At 37.1% G+C, this 26540-nt stretch overlaps 2 protein-coding genes across 2 annotated transcripts; one reads left to right on the forward strand and one right to left on the reverse strand.

Annotated features, from left to right (window-relative positions):
- The first annotated feature begins 1380 nt into the window (after positions 1-1380).
- LOC128235753 (cocaine esterase-like) lies at positions 1381-3301 on the forward strand. The gene is made up of 2 exons (XM_052950555.1): positions 1381-2834; positions 3049-3301. Exons 1-2 carry the CDS (start codon positions 1381-1383, stop codon positions 3299-3301), a joined length of 1707 nt encoding a protein of 568 aa, XP_052806515.1.
- A 15372-nt stretch (positions 3302-18673) lies between these two features.
- Positions 18674-20022, reverse strand: LOC128235764 (neuroligin-4, Y-linked-like). Its single transcript, XM_052950565.1, has 2 exons — positions 19328-20022; positions 18674-18851 (listed from the first exon to the last, which is right to left on the reverse strand). The coding sequence occupies exons 1-2, from the start codon at positions 20020-20022 to the stop codon at positions 18674-18676; spliced, it is 873 nt and encodes a 290-aa protein (XP_052806525.1).
- Positions 20023-26540: the final 6518 nt, after the last annotated feature.

Here is a 26540-nt window from a genome sequence, read left to right on the forward strand (position 1 = left end):
ACTCAAACACTTGACTTTTTAACTTTGATAAAAAAGTCATAAGAATCACTCCTATTGACAAGAGGATGGCCATATATACCGCATACAACTCTTTTTTATGACAAGAGGATGGCCATATATACCATATACAACACTTTTCATAGCAATGCTTTAATTAACATTATTTAACTTAAACATCAATTTATGCAGTTTTGAGTCTTCACTCTATGCGTTAGTCAATACTGATTCTGAATACTCCAAAGAGTGTGGTCCGGGCAAGGTTTCCACACAACAGTACATATGTATACAAAACCGTTCAAATATATGGTTGTTTACATACATATCATCAACAAACACAAGACGACATGTACATATGTGGTCAGATTGATTATTGCGTTTTATTAAAGGTGGTATAAAACCGGAGATCATTCTTTGGTACGTACATTCAAGATATGTTTAACCGTCTTTAAAAGCATTACCTTACATCATGAAATATAGCTTCAAAACAATAGGTTTTCTGTATCGACACGTTTTACGACCATCCGATATTTCCGTTAAACGTTTTGCCTCAACCACAAAATTATAGCAAAATATTTCATTTTAAATAAAATACAACCTCGCTGTTGCGCTATTTCATTAATTTTTCAGCATACATTGAATGAATAATGTGGACATGCGTATATCAAATTTGAACTTCCATAGTCCATATTATACTGCATGCAGACCAAAGTGGCTATATTTGAAGCACTTGTAAATTAATCGAACAGGCTAAGCCAGATTTATGCGGCCTACGAACGATCAAATAGTTTCGAGTAACCTTTAATATCCTTAAAACCTAAACGACTGTACTTTGTGACGTCTTTCATATTCATCATTTTAATGAACGCTTTTTATTTCCAATACCTATAGTCAAATTTAAAATGTGTTATGTAATATTTATAATAATTTACATAATAAGCTTACAGCTGGTCAGTGGTTTGTTTAATCGTTCCTTTTAAGGCTTAAAACATAATGATATATCTTATCTTAACATTCCCTTTAAGGCTTATAACCCGTCAGTGATATTTATAAACATTCATTTTAAGGCAGTAAGTTCATTATGTATTCAATCATTACTGATAAAGGAACGTTGACAGTGTAACCTTCACTGGTATATTTAGCACGCCATTAATCTCAGGCTATGCGCAAGATAGGGAACTAGCTTCATGTTTACTCAAAAACTCCCCGATATCGACTGTAAAACCCATGCACTAAACTGCATTTTACATAACATTACACATTCATGCTTAAAGGTTGAGTTTTTTTCCCCGCAATAAGGAATACAACTTGGAAATGAAAGTACTTGTTCATCTGTTATGTAGCTTTTGGTTGGCGTTATGCGAGCCTTCCGTGAAAACAAAGATGGGAATAATTAATGGTAAAACTAACACAGTGGCGTTTAGAGACAAACATTTAGTTGTAAATGAATTCCTCGGAGTTCCGTATGGAAAGTCACCTATAAATGAACTGAGATTTCAAAGACCTCAACCATACGGAGCGTTTAAACAACCAATCGATGGGACGAAATATGGATCGTCTTGTCCACAAAATAAAATGAAGATGGTTAAGTTTGGAGTCCGCTCGGACAACGAAGATTGCTTATTTTTGAATTTATTTGTTCCTTCAAATAAGGCCGCCACTGGAGATAATCATGCTGTGATGGTCTGGATTCATGGTGGAGGGTATACGTATGGGGATGGCAATATGACCACTGGGACCGTCTTGGCAGGCTACGGAAACGTCATAGTTGTGACGATCAATTACCGCCTAGGCATGTTAGGATTCCTTAACGTTGGAGATGAGAGAGCAAACGGAAATATGGGACTTTGGGATCAACGGCTGGCGATTCAATGGGTTAACAAGAATGTGGACGCTTTCGGTGGTGATCCCAGTAGAATCACTATATTTGGTGAATCTGCTGGAGCCATGAGTGTTCATCTGCAATCGCTTTATCCAAAAAATAGAGGTCTATTTCAGAATGTGATATCAGAAAGTGGAACAGCGACACTTCCATTTCATGTTGATAGTGACAATTTACCGGCTGCACGCATATACGCTGAACATTTCAAATGTCGTACTGACACGAATGAAGATATTGTCCAGTGTTTGAAGTCCGTAGACACTAAGAGGCTCATAGACATGGCAGAAGTGATTGCAGAGAATGGAACCCTTGCAGCACAGGCGTTTTTTGCGCATTCTATTGATGGTGAGTTTATTGTTCGAAATTCCAAAGAAACCATTAAAATTTCAGATAGTGACGAGATGAAGTTTATGAAAGAAATGAATTTCATAAATGGTGTAAATGCGGATGAGGGGGCGCCATGGGTCCTTACGCTAGCTGCTAATCACAATGGGTCAATAGACGACTTCAAAATCAGCAATGCGGACTTGTCAATATTTGTGCCTATGATGGTAGGGATGATGTATCCAAGTCAGAATATCCATTCAGCAGTAAGCGATTTGATTGACTACGAATATACAAATTGGGCAAACCCAGAGGATGCAAGAGCAATGTTCACAAAGGTGGCCGGCGATGTTTTCATGAACGTTCCAGCCATGGATTTGAATTTGGCTCACTCTAACGATACAACGTCTAACACCTGGTTTTACAATTTCATGATCGCACCTAAACAGCGTCAGTACAATATTCCAAAATGGATCACAAAAGCTACCCATGGAGAAGAGTTACCTTACGTATTTGGGTATCATTTGGACAATGAAACATGGTTTAATGCAACTGATTATGAGCCACCGGAAAAGGAACTGGAGGTTTCAGAAAAAGTGATGACGTACTGGACCAATTTTGCGAAATTTGGGTAATGTTGTACTTTTATAATGTAGCTGATTAACTCAATTTGTTGCTAATGCATGGATAAGAATTACTGTGTTTATTGTTTGTTATACATATAGAGTTGTTTTATTTTTAAGGTAATGCAAGCTTTACTGAAACTATGGCGTTTTTATGATTTTCTCTTGTTTTGTTGATATATTTATATCTATATGTGTTTCAATAGTTTTTCATAATTTCAGGGACCCCAACGGAGATGGGCCAGTCACTTGGCCTAAATACACCCTTGAGACAATGCAGCACCTAGTTATTGATGAGGAAGACTCAATCGGACGAAGGTTATACACGAAGGAATATCAGTTTTGGCGTAAAATTGTTCCCGATCTTTTAGACGCAATTGAAAATGGCGTGCATACAGGAGATTCTACATTCAAGTCGAAACTGACAGATGCGTGTGACGCTGAGGATGACAATTTCCCGTATTGTAACTTTTGATCACCAATATTCTTTTTCTTATTTCTACATAATGACTCATCATGTTTAAAGTGCATGTTTTTAATTATATGCAAGTGTCATGTTTCTGCGGTTATGCCTTATATGATACTTGTTTGGTATTGCTTGTGTGTCACTTGTCTTTGACTTAATTTACTTTAATAACGTGGTCTACCGTATCTTATTGAATATGTGTATGATATTTTTTGTTGAACTATGAGTATGTTAATAAACAGTGTAACAATTTACTCGTACGACTTAAAGATTTAATATTGTTTGCCTACACAGCTGCAATGCTATTTGAGTTAAAATGAACTAAAACGTAATGATCACTTAATATCTTATTTTTGTTTCGTCAATGAATGAATATATGTTTATAAATCACTAATGCAAACATTCAAATTTACTTAACAGTTTGATTTGTTATAAGCGTAATAAATATTGTTTAAATTGCCATATTTCTTACAGAATGTCCGTTTCTTTTTATGGTTGCTTGCCATTTGCTTTATTTTTACATTGTTTTACAATGGAAAATGACAACTATAGGGACGATTCCAGTAGTCAAAAATTCAAAAATTAACTGAGTTTAGGTAATAGGCAAGGACCAAAACAACAACGAACTAGAGACAAAAATGTATAAACACCACATTCACAAAACCGAACACCACAGACCAAAAACATATTGAAATCTACTGATAAATGATGAAATTACCCCCTCGCAACAGTCAGTGAAACGCAAGTTCACTTGAACACGAGTGAATATCATATATAATAATAACTTTCTGCAGGATTAATTCTTGAAAAGCCCGAATTGTATTCAAAGGTTTTGATGGTGGTTTTTGGTTGTATTAAGTCTGTTATTGTAAGAGCAATACTGTTAACACTCTCAAGCATTTTCGGTTGTATTGAGACTGTATATGAAAGGTTATGGTTAGCGTGGCACGGTTTACACTCTCAAGCAACCTCGATTGTATTGAGACTGTATATGAAAGGTTATGGTTAGCGTGGCACGGTTTACACTCTCAAGCAACCTCGATTGTATTGAGACTGTATATGGAAGGTTATGGTTAGCGTGGCACTGTTTACACTCTCAAGCAACCTCGGTTGTACTGAGACTATATATGGAAGGTTATGGTTAGCGTGGCACTGTTTACACTCTCAAGCAAGCTCGATTGTATTGAGACTATATATGGAAGGTTATGGTTAGCGTGGCACGGTTTACACTCTCAAGCAACCTCGGTTGTATTGAGACTAATATTTGCGGTAATGGTTAGCGTGGCACTGTTTACACTCTCAAGCAAGCTCGATTGTATTGAGACTATATATGGAAGGTTATGGTTAGCGTGGCACTGTTTACACTCTCAAGCAACCTCGATTGTATTGAGACTATATATGGAAGGTTATGGTTAGCGTGGCACTGTTTACACTCTCAAGCAAGCTCGATTGTATTGAGACTATATATGGAAGGTTATGGTTAGCGTGGCACTGTTTACACTCTCAAGCAAGCTCGATTGTATTGAGACTATATATGGAAGGTTATGGTTAGCGTGGCACGGTTTACACTCTCAAGCAACCTCGGTTGTCTTGAGACTATAATATGGAAGGTTATGGTTAGCGTGACACGGTTTACACTCTCAAGCAACCTCGATTGTATTGAGACTATATATGGAAGGTTATGGTTAGCGTGGCACTGTTTACACTCTCAAGCAAGCTCGATTGTATTGAGACTATATATGGAAGGTTATGGTTAGCGTGGCACTGTTTACACTCTCAAGCAACCTCGATTGTATTGAGACTATATATGGAAGGTTATGGTTAGCGTGGCACGGTTTACACTCTCAAGCAACCTCGGTTGTCTTGAGACTATAATATGGAAGGTTATGGTTAGCGTGGCACGGTTTACACTCTCAAGCAACCTCGATTGTATTGAGACTATATATGGAAGGTTATGGTTAGCGTGGCTCTGTTTACACTCTCAAGCAACCTCGATTGTATTGAGACTATATATGGAAGGTTATGGTTAGCGTGGCACTGTTTACACTCTCAAGCAAGCTCGGTTGTCTTGAGACTATATATGGAAGGTTATGGTTAGCGTGGCACGGTTTACACTCTCAAGCAAACTCGGTTGTCTTGAGACTGTATATGGAAGGTTATGGTTAGCGTGGCACGGTTTACACTCTCAAGCAACCTCGATTGTACTGAGACTATATATGGAAGGTTATGGTTAGCGTGGCACTGTTTACACTCTCAAGCAAGCTCGGTTGTCTTGAGACTGTATATGGAAGGTTATGGTTAGCGTGGCACGGTTTACACTCTCAAGCAAGCTCGGTTGTCTTGAGACTGTATATGGAAGGTTATGGTTAGCGTGGCACGGTTTACACTCTCAAGCAAGCTCGATTGTACTGAGACTATATATGGAAGGTTATGGTTAGCGTGGCACGGTTTACACTCTCAAGCAAGCTCGATTGTATTGAGACTGTATATGAAAGGTTATGGTTAGCGTGGCACGGTTTACACTCTCAAGCAAGCTCGGTTGTCTTGAGACTATATATGGAAGGTTATGGTTAGCGTGGCACTGTTTACACTCTCAAGCAAGCTCGGTTGTCTTGAGACTATATATGGAAGGTTATGGTTAGCGTGGCACGGTTTACACTCTCAAGCAACCTCGGTTGTATTGAGACTAATATTTGCGGTAATGGTTAGCGTGGCACTGTTTACACTCTCAAGCAAGCTCGATTGTATTGAGACTATATATGGAAGGTTATGGTTAGCGTGGCACTGTTTACACTCTCAAGCAACCTCGATTGTATTGAGACTATATATGGAAGGTTATGGTTAGCGTGGCACGGTTTACACTCTCAAGCAACCTCGATTGTATTGAGACTATATATGGAAGGTTATGGTTAGCGTGGCACTGTTTACACTCTCAAGCAAGCTCGGTTGTATTGAGACTATATATGAAAGGTTATGGTTAGCGTGGCACTGTTTACACTCTCAAGCAACCTCGATTGTATTGAGACTGTATATGGAAGGTTATGGTTAGCGTGGCACGGTTTACACTCTCAAGCAAGCTCGGTTGTCTTGAGACTATATATGGAAGGTTATGGTTAGCGTGGCACGGTTTACACTCTCAAGCAAGCTCGATTGTATTGAGACTATATATGGAAGGTTATGGTTAGCGTGGCACGGTTTACACTCTCAAGCAAGCTCGGTTGTCTTGAGACTATATATGAAAGGTTATGGTTAGCGTGGCACGGTTTACACTCTCAAGCAAGCTCGATTGTATTGAGACTATATATGAAAGGTTATGGTTAGCGTGGCACGGTTTACACTCTCAAGCAAGCTCGATTGTATTGAGACTATATATGGAAGGTTATGGTTAGCGTGGCACGGTTTACACTCTCAAGCAACCTCGATTGTATTGAGACTATATATGGAAGGTTATGGTTAGCGTGGCACTGTTTACACTCTCAAGCAAGCTCGATTGTATTGAGACTATATATGGAAGGTTATGGTTAGCGTGGCATGGTTTACACTCTCAAGCAAGCTCGGTTGTCTTGAGACTATAATATGGAAGGTTATGGTTAGCGTGGCACGGTTTACACTCTCAAGCAACCTCGATTGTATTGAGACTATATATGGAAGGTTATGGTTAGCGTGGCACTGTTTACACTCTCAAGCAACCTCGATTGTATTGAGACTATATATGGAAGGTTATGGTTAGCGTGGCACTGTTTACACTCTCAAGCAAGCTCGGTTGTCTTGAGACTATATATGGAAGGTTATGGTTAGCGTGGCACGGTTTACACTCTCAAGCAAGCTCGGTTGTCATGAGACTGTATATGGAAGGTTATGGTTAGCGTGGCACGGTTTACACTCTCAAGCAACCTCGATTGTACTGAGACTATATATGGAAGGTTATGGTTAGCGTGGCACTGTTTACACTCTCAAGCAAGCTCGGTTGTCTTGAGACTATATATGGAAGGTTATGGTTAGCGTGGCACGGTTTACACTCTCAAGCAAGCTCGGTTGTCTTGAGACTGTATATGGAAGGTTATGGTTAGCGTGGCACGGTTTACACTCTCAAGCAACCTCGATTGTACTGAGACTATATATGGAAGGTTATGGTTAGCGTGGCACGGTTTACACTCTCAAGCAAGCTCGGTTGTATTGAGACTGTATATGAAAGGTTATGGTTAGCGTGGCACTGTTTACACTCTCAAGCAAGCTCGGTTGTCTTGAGACTATATATGGAAGGTTATGGTTAGCGTGGCACTGTTTACACTCTCAAGCAACCTCGATTGTATTGAGACTGTATATGAAAGGTTATGGTTAGCGTGGCACTGTTTACACTCTCAAGCAAGCTCGGTTGTCTTGAGACTATATATGGAAGGTTATGGTTAGCGTGGCACTGTTTACACTCTCAAGCAAGCTCGGTTTTACTGAGACTATATATGGAAGGTTATGGTTAGCGTGGCACGGTTTACACTCTCAAGCAACCTCGGTTGTATTGAGACTAATATTTGCGGTAATGGTTAGCGTGGCACTGTTTACACTCTCAAGCAAGCTCGATTGTATTGAGACTATATATGGAAGGTTATGGTTAGCGTGGCACTGTTTACACTCTCAAGCAACCTCGATTGTATTGAGACTATATATGGAAGGTTATGGTTAGCGTGGCACGGTTTACACTCTCAAGGAACCTCGATTGTATTGAGACTATATATGGAAGGTTATGGTTAGCGTGGCACTGTTTACACTCTCAAGCAAGCTCGGTTGTATTGAGACTATATATGAAAGGTTATGGTTAGCGTGGCACTGTTTACACTCTCAAGCAACCTCGATTGTATTGAGACTATATATGGAAGGTTATGGTTAGCGTGGCACTGTTTACACTCTCAAGCAAGCTCGATTGTATTGAGACTATATATGGAAGGTTATGGTTAGCGTGGCACGGTTTACACTCTCAAGCAAGCTCGGTTGTACTGAGACTATATATGGAAGGTTATGGTTAGCGTGGCACTGTTTACACTCTCAAGCAAGCTCGATTGTATTGAGACTATATATGGAAGGTTATGGTTAGCGTGGCACGGTTTACACTCTCAAGCAACCTCGATGGTATTGAGACTATATATGGAAGGTAATGGTTAGCGTGGCACTGTTTACACTCTCAAGCAAGCTCGGTTGTATTGAGACTATATATGGAAGGTTATGGTTAGCGTGGCACTGTTTACACTCTCAAGCAACCTCGATTGTATTGAGACTATATATGGAAGGTTATGGTTAGCGTGGCACTGTTTACACTCTCAAGCAAGCTCGATTGTATTGAGACTATATATGGAAGGTTATGGTTAGCGTGGCACTGTTTACACTCTCAAGCAAGCTCGGTTGTATTGAGACTATATATGGAAGGTTATGGTTAGCGTGGCACTGTTTACACTCTCAAGCAAGCTCGGTTGTATTGAGACTATATATGGAAGGTTATGGTTAGCGTGGCACTGTTTACACTCTCAAGCAAGCTCAATTGTATTGAGACTATATATGGAAGGTTATGGTTAGCGTTGCACTGTTTACACTCTCAAGCATGCTCGATTGTATTGAGACTATATATGGAAGGTTATGGTTAGCGTGGCACTGTTTACACTCTCAAGCAACCTCGATTGTATTGAGACTATATATGGAAGGTTATGGTTAGCGTGGCACTGTTTACACTCTCAAGCAAGCTCGGTTGTACTGAGACTATATATGGAAGGTTATGGTTAGCGTGGCACGGTTTACACTCTCAAGCAAGCTCGGTTGTCTTGAGACTGTATATGGAAGGTTATGGTTAGCGTGGCACGGTTTACACTCTCAAGCATCCTCGATTGTATTGAGACTATATATGAAAGGTTATGGTTAGCGTGGCACGGTTTACACTCTCAAGCAAGCTCGGTTGTCTTGAGACTATATATGGAAGGTTATGGTTAGCGTGGCACGGTTTACACTCTCAAGCAAGCTCGGTTGTCTTGAGACTATATATGGAAGGTTATGGTTAGCGTGGCACTGTTTACACTCTCAAGCAAGCTCGGTTGTCTTGAGACTATATATGGAAGGTTATGGTTAGCGTGGCACGGTTTACACTCTCAAGCAAGCTCGGTTGTCTTGAGACTGTATATGGAAGGTTATGGTTAGCGTGGCACGGTTTACACTCTCAAGCAACCTCGATTGTATTGAGACTATATATGGAAGGTTATGGTTAGCGTGGCACGGTTTACACTCTCAAGCAAGCTCGGTTGTCTTGAGACTATATATGGAAGGTTATGGTTAGCGTGGCACTGTTTACACTCTCAAGCAAGCTCGGTTGTCTTGAGACTGTATATGGAAGGTTATGGTTAGCGTGGCACGGTTTACACTCTCAAGCAACCTCGATTGTACTGAGACTATATATGGAAGGTTATGGTTAGCGTGGCACTGTTTACACTCTCAAGCAAGCTCGGTTGTCTTGAGACTATATATGGAAGGTTATGGTTAGCGTGGCACTGTTTACACTCTCAAGCAAGCTCGGTTGTCTTGAGACTATATATGAAAGGTTATGATTAGCGTGGCACGGTTTACACTCTCAAGCAAGCTCGGTTGTCTTGAGACTATATATGGAAGGTTATGGTTAGCGTGGCACGGTTTACACTCTCAAGCAAGCTCGGTTGTCTTGAGACTATATATGGAAGGTTATGGTTAGCGTGGCACTGTTTACACTCTCAAGCAAGCTCGGTTGTATTGAGACTATATATGGAAGGTTATGGTTAGCGTGGCACGGTTTACACTCTCAAGCAACCTCGATTGTATTGAGACTATATATGGAAGGTTATGGTTAGCGTGGCACGGTTTACACTCTCAAGCAACCTCGATTGTACTGAGACTATATATGGAAGGTTATGGTAAGCGTGGCACTGTTTACACTCTCAAGCAAGCTCGGTTGTCTTGAGACTATATATGGAAGGTTATGGTTAGCGTGGCACTGTTTACACTCTCAAGCAAGCTCGGTTGTCTTGAGACTGTATATGGAAGGTTATGGTTAGCGTGGCACGGTTTACACTCTCAAGCAACCTCGATTGTACTGAGACTATATATGGAAGGTTATGGTTAGCGTGGCACGGTTTACACTCTCAAGCAAGCTCGGTTGTCTTGAGACTATATATGGAAGGTTATGGTTAGCGTGGCACTGTTTACACTCTCAAGCAAGCTCGGTTGTCTTGAGACTATATATGGAAGGTTATGGTTAGCGTGGCACTGTTTACACTCTCAAGCAAGCTCGGTTGTACTGAGACTATATATGGAAGGTTATGGTTAGCGTGGCACGGTTTACACTCTCAAGCAAGCTCGGTTGTCTTGAGACTATATATGGAAGGTTATGGTTAGCGTGGCACTGTTTACACTCTCAAGCAACCTCGATTGTATTGAGACTGTATATGGAAGGTTATGGTTAGCGTGGCACGGTTTACACTCTCAAGCAAGCTCGGTTGTCTTGAGACTATATATGAAAGGTTATGATTAGCGTGGCACGGTTTACACTCTCAAGCAAGCTCGGTTGTCTTGAGACTATATATGGAAGGTTATGGTTAGCGTGGCACGGTTTACACTCTCAAGCAAGCTCGGTTGTCTTGAGACTATATATGGAAGGTTATGGTTAGCGTGGCACTGTTTACACTCTCAAGCAAGCTCGGTTGTCTTGAGACTATATATGGAAGGTTATGGTTAGCGTGGCACGGTTTACACTCTCAAGCAAGCTCGGTTGTACTGAGACTATATATGGAAGGTTATGGTTAGCGTGGCACGGTTTACACTCTCAAGCAAGCTCGATTGTACTGAGACTATATATGGAAGGTTATGGTTAGCGTGGCACGGTTTACACTCTCAAGCAAGCTCGATTGTATTGAGACTATATATGAAAGGTTATGATAAGCGTGGCACGATTTACACTCTCAAGCAAGCTCGGTTGTCTTGAGACTATATATGGAAGGTTATGGTTAGCGTGGCACGGTTTACACTCTCAAGCAAGCTCGGTTGTATTGAGACTATATATGGAAGGTTATGGTTAGCGTGGCACGGTTTACACTCTCAAGCAAGCTCGGTTGTCTTGAGACTATATATGGAAGGTTATGGTTAGCGTGGCACTGTTTACACTCTCAAGCAAGCTCGGTTGTACTGAGACTATATATGGAAGGTTATGGTTAGCGTGGCACTGTTTACACTCTCAAGCATGCTCGGTTGTACGGAGACTATATATGGAAGGTTATGGTTAGCGTGGCACTGTTTACACTCTCAAGCAAGCTCGGTTGTATTGAGACTATATATGGAAGGTTATGGTTAGCGTGGCACTGTTTACACTCTCAAGCAAGCTCGGTTGTCTTGAGACTATATATGGAAGGTTATGGTTAGCGTGGCACTGTTTACACTCTCAAGCAAGCTCGATTGTCTTGAGACTATATATGGAAGGTTATGGTTAGCGTGGCACTGTTTACACTCTCAAGCAAGCTCGGTTGTATTGAGACTGTATATGGAAGGTTATGGTTATCGTGGCACGGTTTACACTCTCAAGCAAGCTCGGTTGTACTGAGACTATATATGGAAGGTTATGGTTAGCGTGGCACTGTTTACACTCTCAAGCAAGCTCGGTTGTATTGAGACTATATATGGAAGGTTATGGTTAGCGTGGCACTGTTTACACTCTCAAGCAAGCTCGGTTGTACGGAGACTATATATGGAAGGTTATGGTAAGCGTGGCACTGTTTACACTCTCAAGCAAGCTCGGTTGTATTGAGACTATATATGGAAGGTTATGGTTAGCGTGGCACTGTTTACACTCTCAAGCAAGCTCGGTTGTCTTGAGACTATATATGAAAGGTTATGATTAGCGTGGCACGGTTTACACTCTCAAGCAACCTCGATTGTATTGAGACTATATATGGAAGGTTATGGTTAGCGTGGCACTGTTTACACTCTCAAGCAAGCTCGGTTGTACTGAGACTATATATGGAAGGTTATGGTTAGCGTGGCACTGTTTACACTCTCAAGCAACCTCGGTTGTATTGAAACTAATATTTGCGGTAATGGTTAGCGTGACACTGTTTCCATCCTCCAGCACCATCTGCTGTATTTAGGCTGTTTATTGACGGTAGTGGTTTCAGTGACACTGTTAAAACTATAACGCACCCTCGGTTGTATTGAGACTGAATATGGACGGTAATGCTCAGGGTGGCACTGTTAACACTCTTAAAAAACCTCAGTTGTATTGGGCCTTATATTGGCGTTAGTGGTTAGCGTGGCACTGTTTCCACTCTCAAGCACCATCTGCTGTATTGAGGCTGTATATTCACTGTAGTGGCTTGAGTGACACTGTTAAAACTCTAAAGCACCCTCGGTTGTATTGAGACTTATGTTGACGGCTATGGTCAGCGTTGCAATATTTACACTCTCGAGCCCCCTCGGTTGTAAGTGTTTTCAATTGACGTGTAAAAGGATTTTGTTTTATTTCACAATGAAAACAACTAGAACATGTCCATTAGTCAACAATTTAATTTCAGAGGAAAAGGAAAAAGGGCCGACCTAGACATGACTAGAGACAATCAACGTAACATCACAATACAGACAGACCACTCATTCATCAAAACAGAACAATCAACTAAACTTGTGTCCTCTTGAGGTTCACTGGCGTTCATTACACACGTTTTTCAACAGTAACAAAACCAATAAATATGTGCCTGGTTGGAGCAAAGGCGATGAAAAAAATAATACAAATAATGTTAACTAATCAAGTTATTTTAAGTAACAGCATCAATGGAATACTTGATAGTAGATGGATATAAAGTATCCGTCCTCTAGTATAAAATCGATCGTAATTAATCTGCTTTGTCTCCTCTTTGGTTGAAGTAGCGGGCGGATAAACGGGCCCAGATAGCAGACATTCATTACCATGACGACCAGTGGCATATTCATTGGAGTTAAGGAATATTGTCTTGCACTTTTGATCTTGTAATGTGTTACTCCTGTGTCAGTGATCAAGAACGGTTAAACTGTTGTATTAAGTTTTATTCCGGTTAAAAGAACGGTAATTAAGTCTAAGCAACAAGTGTACTCAGGTCGATATCAAGAACGGCAAATAATACAAAAGTAATAGCATTCAAAAATAGCTGTCTGTTAAGCGATTAACCTTTTTGCATTCTTGCTCTTCTGTTTAATTGAAATAAAAAGTGTTTCTTTTGATGAACATGCCAGTTTGATCTCAACTTGTGGAGTTGTCCTAGTCTCTGCTGACATTTGATCTCTTTCCTCGAAAAACCCAAATTAGAGTTCTATCAAAGGATGTTTTCGAAACATGACTGTAAGACGCAAATGCACTCCACAAATAAACCAATCTTAAGGGATCTGAAAACAAGCATTTTACAGTTATTGAACGAACTCTGATTTAACCAACTGTTGCCTAAACAGGATGCTGGTTATGTTTGGGGGTCTACCAAGTTCGAGGTCACTGGGCTTAAGCGTTTTTCATATATCGATCGGAAACCGATTTTTAGCTTGAGCCACTGACCTCAAAATTTAATATTGTTTATCTGCTGGTCTGACCAATAATACTACCAAGCGTGAGTTCTCTGAGCCTAACTAAGCGTTTTAAATGCTTAAGCATAAAAATAATTGAAGTATTCATTTATTTATCTAAATTTAGCCACAAATACCCTTTATAGTCCCAATCCCAGTATTTACTCTCTGTTTTGATAAAAGGATAGTCTAAATTTAATGTGCACTACGTCACCACGAAATTTGCATATAACATGACTTTCAGAGTGTAATAATTACCATATTGCTTTATATACAATTAATTTTCCTTTTTGAGTTATTCATATAGAAAAATACCAAATTGATCATTCTAACAATGTTATTTTCATAAACTATTTCAATTAAAAGCTATATTGTGTTAATTTAATGAAAAGAGAGGGCGGTTGTTATAAGGCACTGATACGGCCTTATTGAATCTTATTGCATGGTTGGGTAACGTACAGTTTCTACATTATTTCATTCATACTGTTGTTTGTAATATATTGTCATTGAATTTTCACGTTTACCTAAATATCAAAAATCAGAAGCAAAAAGCACCATCGAAATTGTTTTTCGAGCTTTAAAAATCCGGTCCTTAGGTTCGCAAACAAAACAAAGAAAAACCATAGCCTGCGAATTTGGGTATAAGTTATTAAATACAGACTGATTTTTTGCATTTTTGTTTAACTCATATTACTTTAACAATCAAAGCAAAAACAAACCGTATGATTTGTGTACAGATAAAAATAATATATAAGCATTTTGAAACTTTATACTCGAGAATTAGTGGTTACGTAGCTATTTATTAAAGACAGATATAAAGGCTTATCATTTTAAATTCGTATACAAATCATAGGCATTATTATCATTAAAGCAAAATGCGCAAAAGATGATTATGCGATCATTTTTTTTAAAGAAGTTTTTGGCATTAACCTATATCGTACCTCTTTAACACGTGGCTTATATATCGGTGTATGGCTACTTCTGGCTCTGCTCTGTATTTGTTAGCTAAGTTGGTGCTGATGTCGAGTATTTACAGTTTAAAAAACAAATACATCGTTAATGTTTCATCTGTTAAATAGTGCGTGTTAACGCGATAGAATAGGACTTCTCGTCAAAGATCTATTTGCCTTATTACATATTTTTGGTTTAATAAAAAACTCCTTAAGAAGTCCAATCATCAGACACATTCTCTTTTCGCCGACTGTTTCGGCGAAACAGCCAATATTTATAGATATAAAACTATGTCTGACTTTTTGTTTACTTTGTTTTTACTCTTATGTGTGTTTGTTGTTCAATACGTGCCAGTCGTGGTTATTGAGTGTTTTGTCAAGAGTTAAAACTAATGAGCTTATGACTTATGCGAGTGATTTCCATTATTTTTTACATCCATTACGGAATTACCTTATATAACTTAAGAGTTTACATAAAGATTGTGTTTTATTTTATTTTTGCATTTTTAGGTATGATCTCGCAATGACTTCTTAAACCAGTAAACTAGAAGAAACTAGATTCGTTTCATAAAGATATTGCCAACTCGCATTTTATACAATACCGCTTCGAAATATATCTACTAGACTAATTAATTAGCTGATAAAATTCCAATGATATTTCCCTTGGTCATTTCTTGTGATTCGTTTGTATGTTTAATCTGTCCGTGTTATAATTTGACGTTGTTTTTAAATCATTTAGTATCTGTTAGGCTCTAACGTTGCGAATCTGAACAAGGAATGCGTTAAATGTAAGCTGCTGGGCTTGTCCCTGTAGATTTTTTGTATTATTAATACGTATTTTGGTATTATTATTATTTAACAGCCAAAACGAAACTAGCATGAAGATATACATATGAACAAGTCCGTTTAAGTCATGTTTGTTAGGACATAAAAGCCACTTTATTTGTTTTAACGAACGCCCTTTTAACACATACAAACAGCGCTGTCTAAATTCACACCAACACAACGACAATGTGCACTACACAATGATCTAAGAATTGGCTAAGAAAAAGTGCTTCATTCATCTGCGTCTTAGTGTCAACAAACCCCAATGCTTGAAACTATCGTTTCTTCTGGACAAGTTTCAATAAATGCTTTTTTTTCAAGGAATCTCAGTCTAGTTATTCACAAAAAGGAAGGATTCCATTGTCTGCATTTGAGAGCCTTCTGAATAGCTGCGTTAAAGTATTTCTATTTCAAGATGTCTTTATTCACAATCCTCACGTGCATGATAATTAACTGCAGGAGATTTTTTTCAATTATTCAATCATGGAAGAGGCTTACGGTGTTGAATAGACCAACGACAGTAAATTGATCAGAGATGCTTGACCTGTTTTTGCGAAGCAAAACAATCAGAATTTCCCCCTTTTTAAAATTAATACGAAGTACTTGAGGGACAGAATTTTGAACCCATCATCCGCAAAACTACTCTACCTGTTTAATGTTAGATAACTACCGCAAAAGAAGATCAAATAATAATATTTATGCAAAAAGCTACAGAAACATGCTCGTAGCAAAAAGTTTAAACATGAACCCGGTTTAGTGGCAATGGGCAAACGCCAAAGACATAGAACATAAAATCACAAACAAGAAACAGAGAACAGCACAAAACTCTACAAACAGCACAGTGCATAAATACTATAAATATATAAAAATAATTGGTATGTTTATCAAGAATTGTTAGGTACCGCCTTGGAACGGTCAGTAAAACGTAAATTTACTGGGGGTTTAAAACCGATCGTGCAGCGTCATCTTGGTACCCAAGCATTATCCCAGTAGACATGACAATGTAAAATAACTTTATGAGTTTATTTACTTAACCGATAACTCAGTTAAATAGCGTCACTTAGAATGTTCACAAAGTTAACGATTGATACAATGTTCCTATTGTTAACATTTGATAGAATGTTCACAAGGTTAACGGTTGATACAATGTTCATATTGTTTGAGTTTGATAGAATGCTCCAAAGTTATGGTTTGATACAATTTTCACACAGTAAATGTTCAATACACTCGTCAAAAATAAAGATTGACCACCAGGTGTAAACTTAAATTTTACAAACTGATAGAATGTTCACAAAGTTTAGGTCTGATACAATGTTCACACAGTAAATGTTTAATTCACTGGCTACAAAGTAAAGATTGCACACAAGATATAAAATTAAAATAAATTTATTTTCAAAACTGAAAATACAGATTGTGCATTTTGTTCACTCAAAACCGTTTCCATTAGACTCTATAAGACATGAAGAAGCCTTAATTTTGGGACATTTTTGTCACCAAATAAAAATTTGGACAAACATGCTACAGACTAGTTATAAAGACAATCAATCAAAGAGTTCGTGCCTGAAATACATATTCAGCCAAATACAACCTTGAAAATTTACTGCGAGACTATGTTCACAATGGAAAAAATCTTCAAAATATCTGTAGAAGTAAATGTAAATAGCATGAATATTAAGTAAATACGTGAATAGAATGTAACGTACCTGCACAGAAACGACAGTTTGAACATGAGTAATTCAATTTGTACGGGCGCATTTACTAAGGGAAAATACTGCTGCTGAAGTTTGGTTATCAGAGAAAAACATCCCCGAGCATTGCCCTTGTGTAGTTTTATACTGCGCTTAATTGGTGCGCACGGCATGAATTTTTCAAATGAACCTAAATAATATATAAAAGACTTACCTCACCCGCTCCACCTACGATGATGATGATCCGAAAACCACAAAATGACATTAAAATGCCATTTGCTGCGCTACATGCATTGGAAAAATGCAATAAAGTATAAAAAATCCGATCGTTTAAAATACCGTTAATATATAGACTGAATACTGAGATGATATCCAGTGAGAAATTCAACATAAACACTCAAACTTAATCAAATGTGCTGTTTTTGAGTGGTGACGTCACACCGAGTCACATGACATCATAATTTTGTAATGTGTTCATGACATCATTTCCTTTTAAACACAGAATGAGAGGAACATTGTTCGAATGTTCGTTTTGTTTGTTTTATTGAATCAAGAGGAAATGTCATGTATTCCTCTAATGCCCCTCAATTCCAAACTATACTAAGTTTGTGTTTGAGTTAACAGGGTCGCCACAAACATACCGGTCAATATGAATTCTGAATACAACCGAGACCGCCACTGACATCTTTTGAATGCATTTCGGCTTTTGAAAAATCAAACCTACAGAATTAAATTTTATTTATAATTTCAAACAATAGAAAATACATGCACAGGCACAGTAACTCAGTAAGTTAGCGACATTTTGTTCAAAATATGTTAATTCAAACTAAAATAATTATCAAAATGACAGAAAAAACTGTAGAGTATATTACGAACCATAATGATTTGAGCATTAGTGATTTATGAACATATTTTCTTTTGATGTATTAACAGGTGAAACGAAAATAAAATAATAGGCGAACTGGCCGTTTAAGGACAAATGTAATATAAAAAGCAATCGCAACTGTGTAAGCACCCAATAATACATCTAACAGATTTTTTGGTAAGAATAGCAATGTTCGTGATATAGTTTAACAACAAATAAATAATACACACCTTCAATATGATACTACATAAAGCTTATAAGGGCATGTGAAAAACAAGCAATAACTTACATATTTCCTATTATACATCACTTAAGAAACGTGACAATTGCATATGACTAAAACACGTTTTGCACTGTACATACCTAGTATCTAAAAGTAAGATTAAGCTGGTTATCAAAGGTTACAATACGAGAGCGTTATCCAGTTGCCCTCAGCGTCACACGCATCTGTCATTTTCGACTTGAATGCAGAGCCTCATGTATGCCCGCCATTTTCAATTGCTTGTAAAAGAGCAGGGACAGTCTCACGCCCAAACTGATACTCCTTCGTGTATAACCTTTGTCCGATAGAGTCTTCCTCATCAATAATTAAGTGCTGCATTGTCTTAAGGGTGTATTTAGGCCACGTGACTGGTCCATCTCCATTTGGATCCCTGAAATTAAGGAATTTGATTAAATTACTTAAAAGTTTGGCAAAACATCAAACGGGCATATGATAATTCACAAGACAAATGTAACTTGACTTGTCTAACAGGCATCAATATACACACCCAGGGTTATCCATGTATAAGTAACAAAGGAAGTATATCAATCAACTACACAACAACATTACCCGAATTTAGCAAAATTGGTCCAGTAAGTCATCACTCGTTCTGAAACATACAGTTCCCTCTCCGGTGGTTGGTAATCAGTTGTATTAAAAAGTGTTGTCAAGCTGATACCCGAATACGTAAGGTAACTCTTCTACATGGATCGCTTTTGTCACCCATTTTGGAACATTGATCAGTCGCTATTCTGGTGCGATCATGAAATATAAAACCAGGTGTTAGAAAATGTGTCATTAGCGTGAGCTAAATTTAAATCCATGGCTGGAAAGTTGAAGAAAACATCTCCGCCAATCTTTACGAACATTGCTCCTGAATCCTCAGGGTTTGCCCAATTTGTATACTCGTAGTCAATCAAATCGCTTACTGCCGAGGGGATATTCTGACCTGGATACATCGATCCTAACATCATAGGCATGAACATTGACACAACTGCTTTGCTGACTTTGATGTCGTCTATTGAACCATTTTGATTTGCAGCAAGCATAGGAACCCAAACCGCCCCTTCATGCGCATTTACACCATTGATATAGTTCAATTCTCTCATAAACTTCATCTCGTCGCAATCTGGTATCTTTATTGTTTCTTTGTAATATCGTACAATCAATTCACCATCAATAGAAGGCGCAAAAAGCACCTGTGCTGCAAGAACTGCATTATCTGCAATATTTTCTAACACGTCTACAAAGCGCTTAGTTTCGACAGATTCCAAACATAGGAAAATATCTTCATTCGTGTCAGTACGACATTCAAGCTGTTCAGCCAATATGCGTGTAGCCGGAAGATGGTCTCTATCAACACCAAATGGAAATGTCGCTGTTCCACTTTCTGATATAACATTCTGAAATAAACCTCTATTTTCCGGATAAAGTGAGTGTAGATGAGCACTCATGGCTCCAGCAGATTCAACAAATATAGTGATTCTACTGGGATCACCACCGAAAGCGTCCACGTTATCGTTAACCCATTGAAAAGCAAGCCGTTGATCCCAGAGTCCCATATTTCCAACATTAAGCTCTCGAGTGGGAATTGTCGATTTATGTTAAATCTTCGTTAGGAAGTTTGGGATATGTTCACTATATATTGTTATTTATGTAAATTCACTATGGCAGCCGCTGTGGACTGCCTATAATGTAGGTGGCCATTACTTGGCCACCGGAATGGTCGAAACTGGGTCGAAACAGGGCTGTTTCTTGTTTTGAGATCGGTAAAAACTGTTTAGGTTTGCATTGAGACCATCGCACTTTTAGTGTATTTTCTTTTATAAATTTTATAATTTTGAAATGAAGAATTTTTAAAGATTTTAATCGAATAACATTTTTTTGTCTGTTTCCTTTCATTTTCTACGACATTGAAACATCTTATCATTTGATTTTAAACAGAAATAGAGGAATTTTGAAAATTATCTGAAATTATAGACACCTGTGTTTATTTTAGACACACTACCAAACTATTAGAAGAAGTTGTAACTATATTTAACCTAATAAAGTATCATGAAATGTTCGGAATCTCTTACAAATATGACAACTGATGACATGTTCTATGTACAATGAATAATGCGTCAGTCTAATTTCTGATGAATGTTAATTAAAATTTATTCAAAATAAGGGTTTACGTGCTTAAGAAAATGAAAGAATGAATATTGAACATATTTGGCTCAAAACGTAATTATCACTTATAACAAGAATTATTTCAGATGCTAAAATAGTTCTCATGATCTACTCACCATTGTCTTATGGTTTTTAGCAACTATATATCACTGTGTTATTATCGCTCATATTTCAATATATATAGTAAGAATACACATGATATTGTTCATTGCATAGTCATCAACTACTTTGTACAAAAATGCAATCAGAATTTCAACAAGTCCTTGAAAATGATTTCTTCATCAAGATGCTTTATTATTTATTACACCAAACCATGTTGAAGATGATGTTTGTATTAATCTTGAAATACAAAATATAAACTTGTAAACGCTTTGTTAGATTGGATGACTAAAAAACACTCAACGAGAGATTCGGAACAACAGACATGTCAGACATCACATGTATGCAAACCTTTCATTGATGTATGTTGGGGTTATTACAAGCGAAGACATCACCAACAATTAAGACGCAATAGAACAACATACACTAACGTCAATCCCAGTTGTCAAAGCTTAAAAACAATCTGTTTAGAGACATAAATCAATGGCCCAAATGACCCTGGACTAAAGATACAGACTTACAAACACAACATACACATGTACAAACACCACAGATATACCACACACGTATTAAAGTAGCATTACATGTATTAGGATGAACGAACCATATAAGTATGATTGGAGTCAGCTTCTACTTGATGACACTGAAAACAATTAAAAGTTATATACGGGTGTCCAAACGTAAAGAATTCATTTAGCAGCGGTTATCGTTAGAAAATAATTTATTACGTACAACACCACTGTTGCTGATATTTTATAGTAAAAACATATACATATTATGTATAATTTTTAATATTTTATATTATATTTAACTACTTGAGTAAATTATCTTTAGAACTGGCAACTTGTGTGTTAAATAGAAGATTGTTCGAAACACTATCGTTGATTTCTGCGCGCCTTTCATTTTCCACTTTCTTTATCAAAACTTGGTTCGATTGTTCGATAAGACAATGTGTGCATCTTAGAAATATCCGTTTAGTGTCGTCAGTATATTCTCATTTAAGCAGGAAGCCATAATTTCCTATATTTTCGTACCGAATAATTAACTTGGGGGATTTTATCAAATAAGAGTCTTGCGATATTCTCTGAAGAAACGAAAATAATTGGATTGGAGTTTACTGACATTGTTTTTTACGAAGCTTACTGATGGATATTGACCTCAAGTTATATGTAAAAATGCCGCTAATATTAAATGATTGTTTTATCTTATCAGCCCATAACATATCTTCTACTATAACAGAAAAAAATACAATATGTATTCATACATGCCTACAAACAAAACTATTTTGCAGGGAATGTATGGTTTACTCCTTGGATAGATTATACCTCAGAACTTAGTAATACAAGTGCAAAACGTTCCAATGGTTGGTTTTCCCCACCAATTTTGTACCGTGGGGGCCCCTTAATGGACTTTTAACCTTTTGGTGATTTGAATAATGCTTACACTCTTTATTTGCATGTACTTATAAAACGTATAGTATAGGAGTTCTTTGATATTCAATATCAAGAAGTATGAAGTTAAAGAAAGGATTTATTCGATAAATTATAACTGAATTATGTTTGTTTATGTTATTCATGGCTTGGTTTAAACTCCATAAAGCATTAACAAATGAAGAGTAAAACGACAAGAAGATAATATCTTTTGATGCTAAATCAAGATTTTTATCATGTCATCTTCCAGAAAAAAAACCCAAATGCAATTATATAAACGGGAGTAAAGAGAGAGAGAGAGAGAGAGAGAGAGAGAGAGAGAGAGAGAGTCCCGTATAAATGGTTTAGTATATAAACGGAAGGATGAATGCTATTTTAATAGAGGGTCTTGTAAGAAAGTGAAATTAACCAACATAATCACTGTTGTTAATATCATAGCTTAAGAAATACACCAGGATACGACTTCGATAATGACCGGCATTTCCAACGTGAATCTTGTTTTGAAGAAAAATATTTACTACTTATGCCTTTCAAAACTTTTTCTCAATCATATCGTGGTCTGATTGTTCGCTTAGAAATGTGTTTTTATTGCCTGCGTCTGAGAAATTTCTGAAAAGTGTTTGCAGTCCATTTCCATGTAAGCCTGAAACTTTAATTAAAGGAATAATTTTCTGGGGATTTATTGAACTATGATATTTGGGAAGATGCTATCAGTTTGAAAAGGAAATAGGACCAAAAGATATGAGTTTACTTATCCCGTTTTTACAGGGCTAAGTAAAATCTTTTCGACTCACGTCATAAATTTTTTCGCGAAACTTCGAATATAAAATAATCGTCTAAAATGCGATCTATGTATACATACTGTATGCTGTTTTTAACATCCAAATCAAACATTATGAGCAAATGAAGACACTTAATTCGGTCTTAAAGAAGTTCTGATTAAATAACGAGGCTTATCCTTTTAGTTTTAATTGTATTTTTAATATCCATGGATATAGTGGTGATTTAATTCTAAAATCTTATACAAATTATTGGTTACTTAGGAATTTCGAGAAATACATTTATGTTCGTTGTACGTTTCTTTAGTAATATATTACTGAGATAATAGATTAAACCTTCTCATATAAACGTTAGTGTTGAATATACAACGCAACATTCATCTCAGGAATTCATAATCATTTGCACTTGCTATGGAACAGTGACAATATTCGTTTGTGCATTAGCACTCGATTTGGCGGGTTTTCGTTTAAAAAAATGTGTTTTTATTTTACCCACGTCGCGTTTAATCAGTTTCGTATTATTATAATTTTGCTTCTCATTGCGAGGCGGATTTTCGAATCTAGGTAGGCTTGCATCGAAAACGCGAAACACAAATTCACTGAAATCAGCCCTTCTGATGTATATTTTAATATTGTTTGAGTAACGCTGAAATGATCAAATTTTGGATTCTTGTATATCTGACTAGCTATGGGGTTGTTGACGTTTGGTGTAATATTTCGGTCGAAGGTTTAACAGTGGGCAAATATAACTAAATATTGATAACTACTGATATGTGCTTTTTTGATGTTAATGGAACACACCATAGGAAGAGGCATAAACTGAAAATATTCCAAACGCCGAAGGGTTGTACACATTCCCACATCTAGTTCCACTAACATTGGTTTCCACTGAAAACTTTTTCTTAGAAGAAACAAATAATTGATAATATAAGATAATTGTTTCATGTCGTTTTATAATTATATTTCCAATCGAAGTTTGAATTGTTAATCATCAGTAATGGCAATGATAATCTTTGATGTAGGACGTATCCTTTTAATATTGTCTTAAAGAAAAAACACGATTTTTTCACATGTCTTATTCTGGACATATGTCATTTCCACAAGCACGTAATTAAATGTGAGAAGCCCGTAAAACTGCCTGGTTCGATGCCAGAAACGGTCACAGGGAGAATGTTATATTCCTAGAGCTACAAATATCTTCAAGGACTTTGTTGTAGTATAATACGATTTGTATGTTCGGGAACTGTTCGTTAATTTGTAGCAAAGATAAACAAGTATAGTTGTCGTTGCCAGGATTGTATTTCAACTACCCATGCCATAAAACAACCCCAAGCAATAATTCAATATAGACTGCCTGAGGCTCCAAGTTGACTACATTTTGAACCATGATCGTGTGCAAAGGCCTGATTGGCAGTTACCGGAGACCTACAACGACACAAGGTAACACAATACACACGTACATCAAACATAAAACATCAAATATATATGAGAATCGCTCTAAATAAATACTTGGCATATACAGCTGTGGCACATTTAGTTGCTGTTTATTAGGACAGACCAACTTCGACTCAATACCTTGAAAATATATATGTTGTGTTCCCAAAAGAGATTTCTTGTTATGAATACTACTGAAGCTATAATGACCTTCCAATTACTTCGTTTTTACCAAATCATTACCTCTTTGTGTCATCAGATTTCTTATTCAATTAGGCATCTAAGAGAATACTAAATTTTTCAGTCAGTCCATTACATTTTAGCAAGAAACCGTAATTCACAATCTTTAGGCTCATGATAATTCAGCAGCAGATTTCAATGAATTATACAATAACAGAAGATGCTGACATGTATACTGACCACAAAGGATATTGTTCTGTACTCTATTTCTATACGAAGCAAGGTTTTGAATATTGACCACGTATATACTCTCCAAAAACGACGAGAACGGATAACATATGTATAAACGTTTTTTTTACAATATGAAACATTCCGTCACCGACTGAAAGTATGAACTTGTGGCAAAACAAGCATTGTGAACTGTTTTCCAACTTATTAACAGGTTCAACATAACATGTTTTAATTACGAATTAGTAAACAGCCAAACTATTCGGGCTTATATATCGCTGATAAGATATTCCCTATTAAAATAATTGATTACATAATAATTTTGACTGTTTTAGGATTGAATATAATATACAAATATAACAGGATTTTACTATTAATTAATGTACATATTTTATCGAAATAGATGTTCAAATGAAATTCGAAATGTTAAAAAGACTTTGTATTTTTTTCTTGATGGATCATCTTATTATAACTCCATTTCTTGAATAATCCTTTTGCTCATATTAGCCTTGAAATCTCGCAATGCTGATGCTAAATCAAAGCGTCATTACAATACACCTTGTTAGTTTCCTTTAACTCCCGATATCCGCCGTAGGATAACAGTTTTAATTAAATATTCCGTTCAGAGAATGAAAACACAGTTTTTAATAGTCTAAAGTTCCCAACAGATTCCGTTATTCAGAATTTTCTGTCATAGACTTGAATGAGAATTGAACAATATAAAGAGCCCAAAGAGTTTCGTTTTCAGCCTTTTTCTGACAAAGGGATTGAAGGAAATTAAATCCAGTATATAAAATCTCTCTTGCAATATAGTATTTGTCACGTGACATTATTCTTGTTAATGTTAACCAAATTGATTGGTAAGCATTAAATCCAATAATAACTATAATCCATCATCCATTCAAACCATTTAAAATTTGCGAGTACTGCTAACAATTACCTTTTGACAAAAGTCTCAGGATTTTGAAAACGACTACTAACATTTTCTTCTGTTTTCCAGAGTTGTATTGGTGCAAGTTAATCTAATTAATGTGCGGTCTTTCTGTTATGTTTCTATCTTTCAGTATCTGGTATGCATTAGTCGAGTGCCAATGTTCGGAAACTGGGCATGGTCCTGCCGTTTAAACAGGAATATTCGATAGCCCACGTATTAGTGGTTACTGCATCGAATTCATTACAAGCCGAAAGTAATTTGATAAGGCTACTTAAAGAGAATATTCATTAACTCACGTCAGTATTCAACATCCTACACAGCCTACTCTGCCTTGGAGGGAAATACAAATAAATTGAACAAGACAAATGGGATAGTATGAAAAACCGATTCCGAAAAGAGGAGCATAAGCTGTAAATGGAATCTGAACAAGGTTAGAGGATTGTTCACTTTCATCGAAACGTAATTTGTCCTTTGAAGTAATAGAAACTTACTGAGACAATGAATCAGAGCGAATTGTGTCAAAGAGGATGCGAGATAATAATTCAAATGAAAACCCTGTTGCCAGGCAACAGGCCAGGGCCTAAATGACACTGAACGAGATTCAAACGGGCGAACAGCATAGGCAGACCAAATAGTTTGAACAATAAATTATTGTCTAAATCACTTGTGTTTGCCTTTATATCACTGTCTCCCACGGAGGCTAAACATCGAAAAGTACATCACTTATCCTTTCATTGCATGTTAAAAGGACAGCGCATGCCATTTCCACATTAGTTTCTAGTAAACTGCATTCTAATATTTATACAATGATAGAATGGTTCCAT

This window comes from Mya arenaria, chromosome 1 (assembly GCF_026914265.1).
Source record: "Mya arenaria isolate MELC-2E11 chromosome 1, ASM2691426v1".
NCBI classification, from domain to species: domain Eukaryota; kingdom Metazoa; phylum Mollusca; class Bivalvia; order Myida; family Myidae; genus Mya; species Mya arenaria.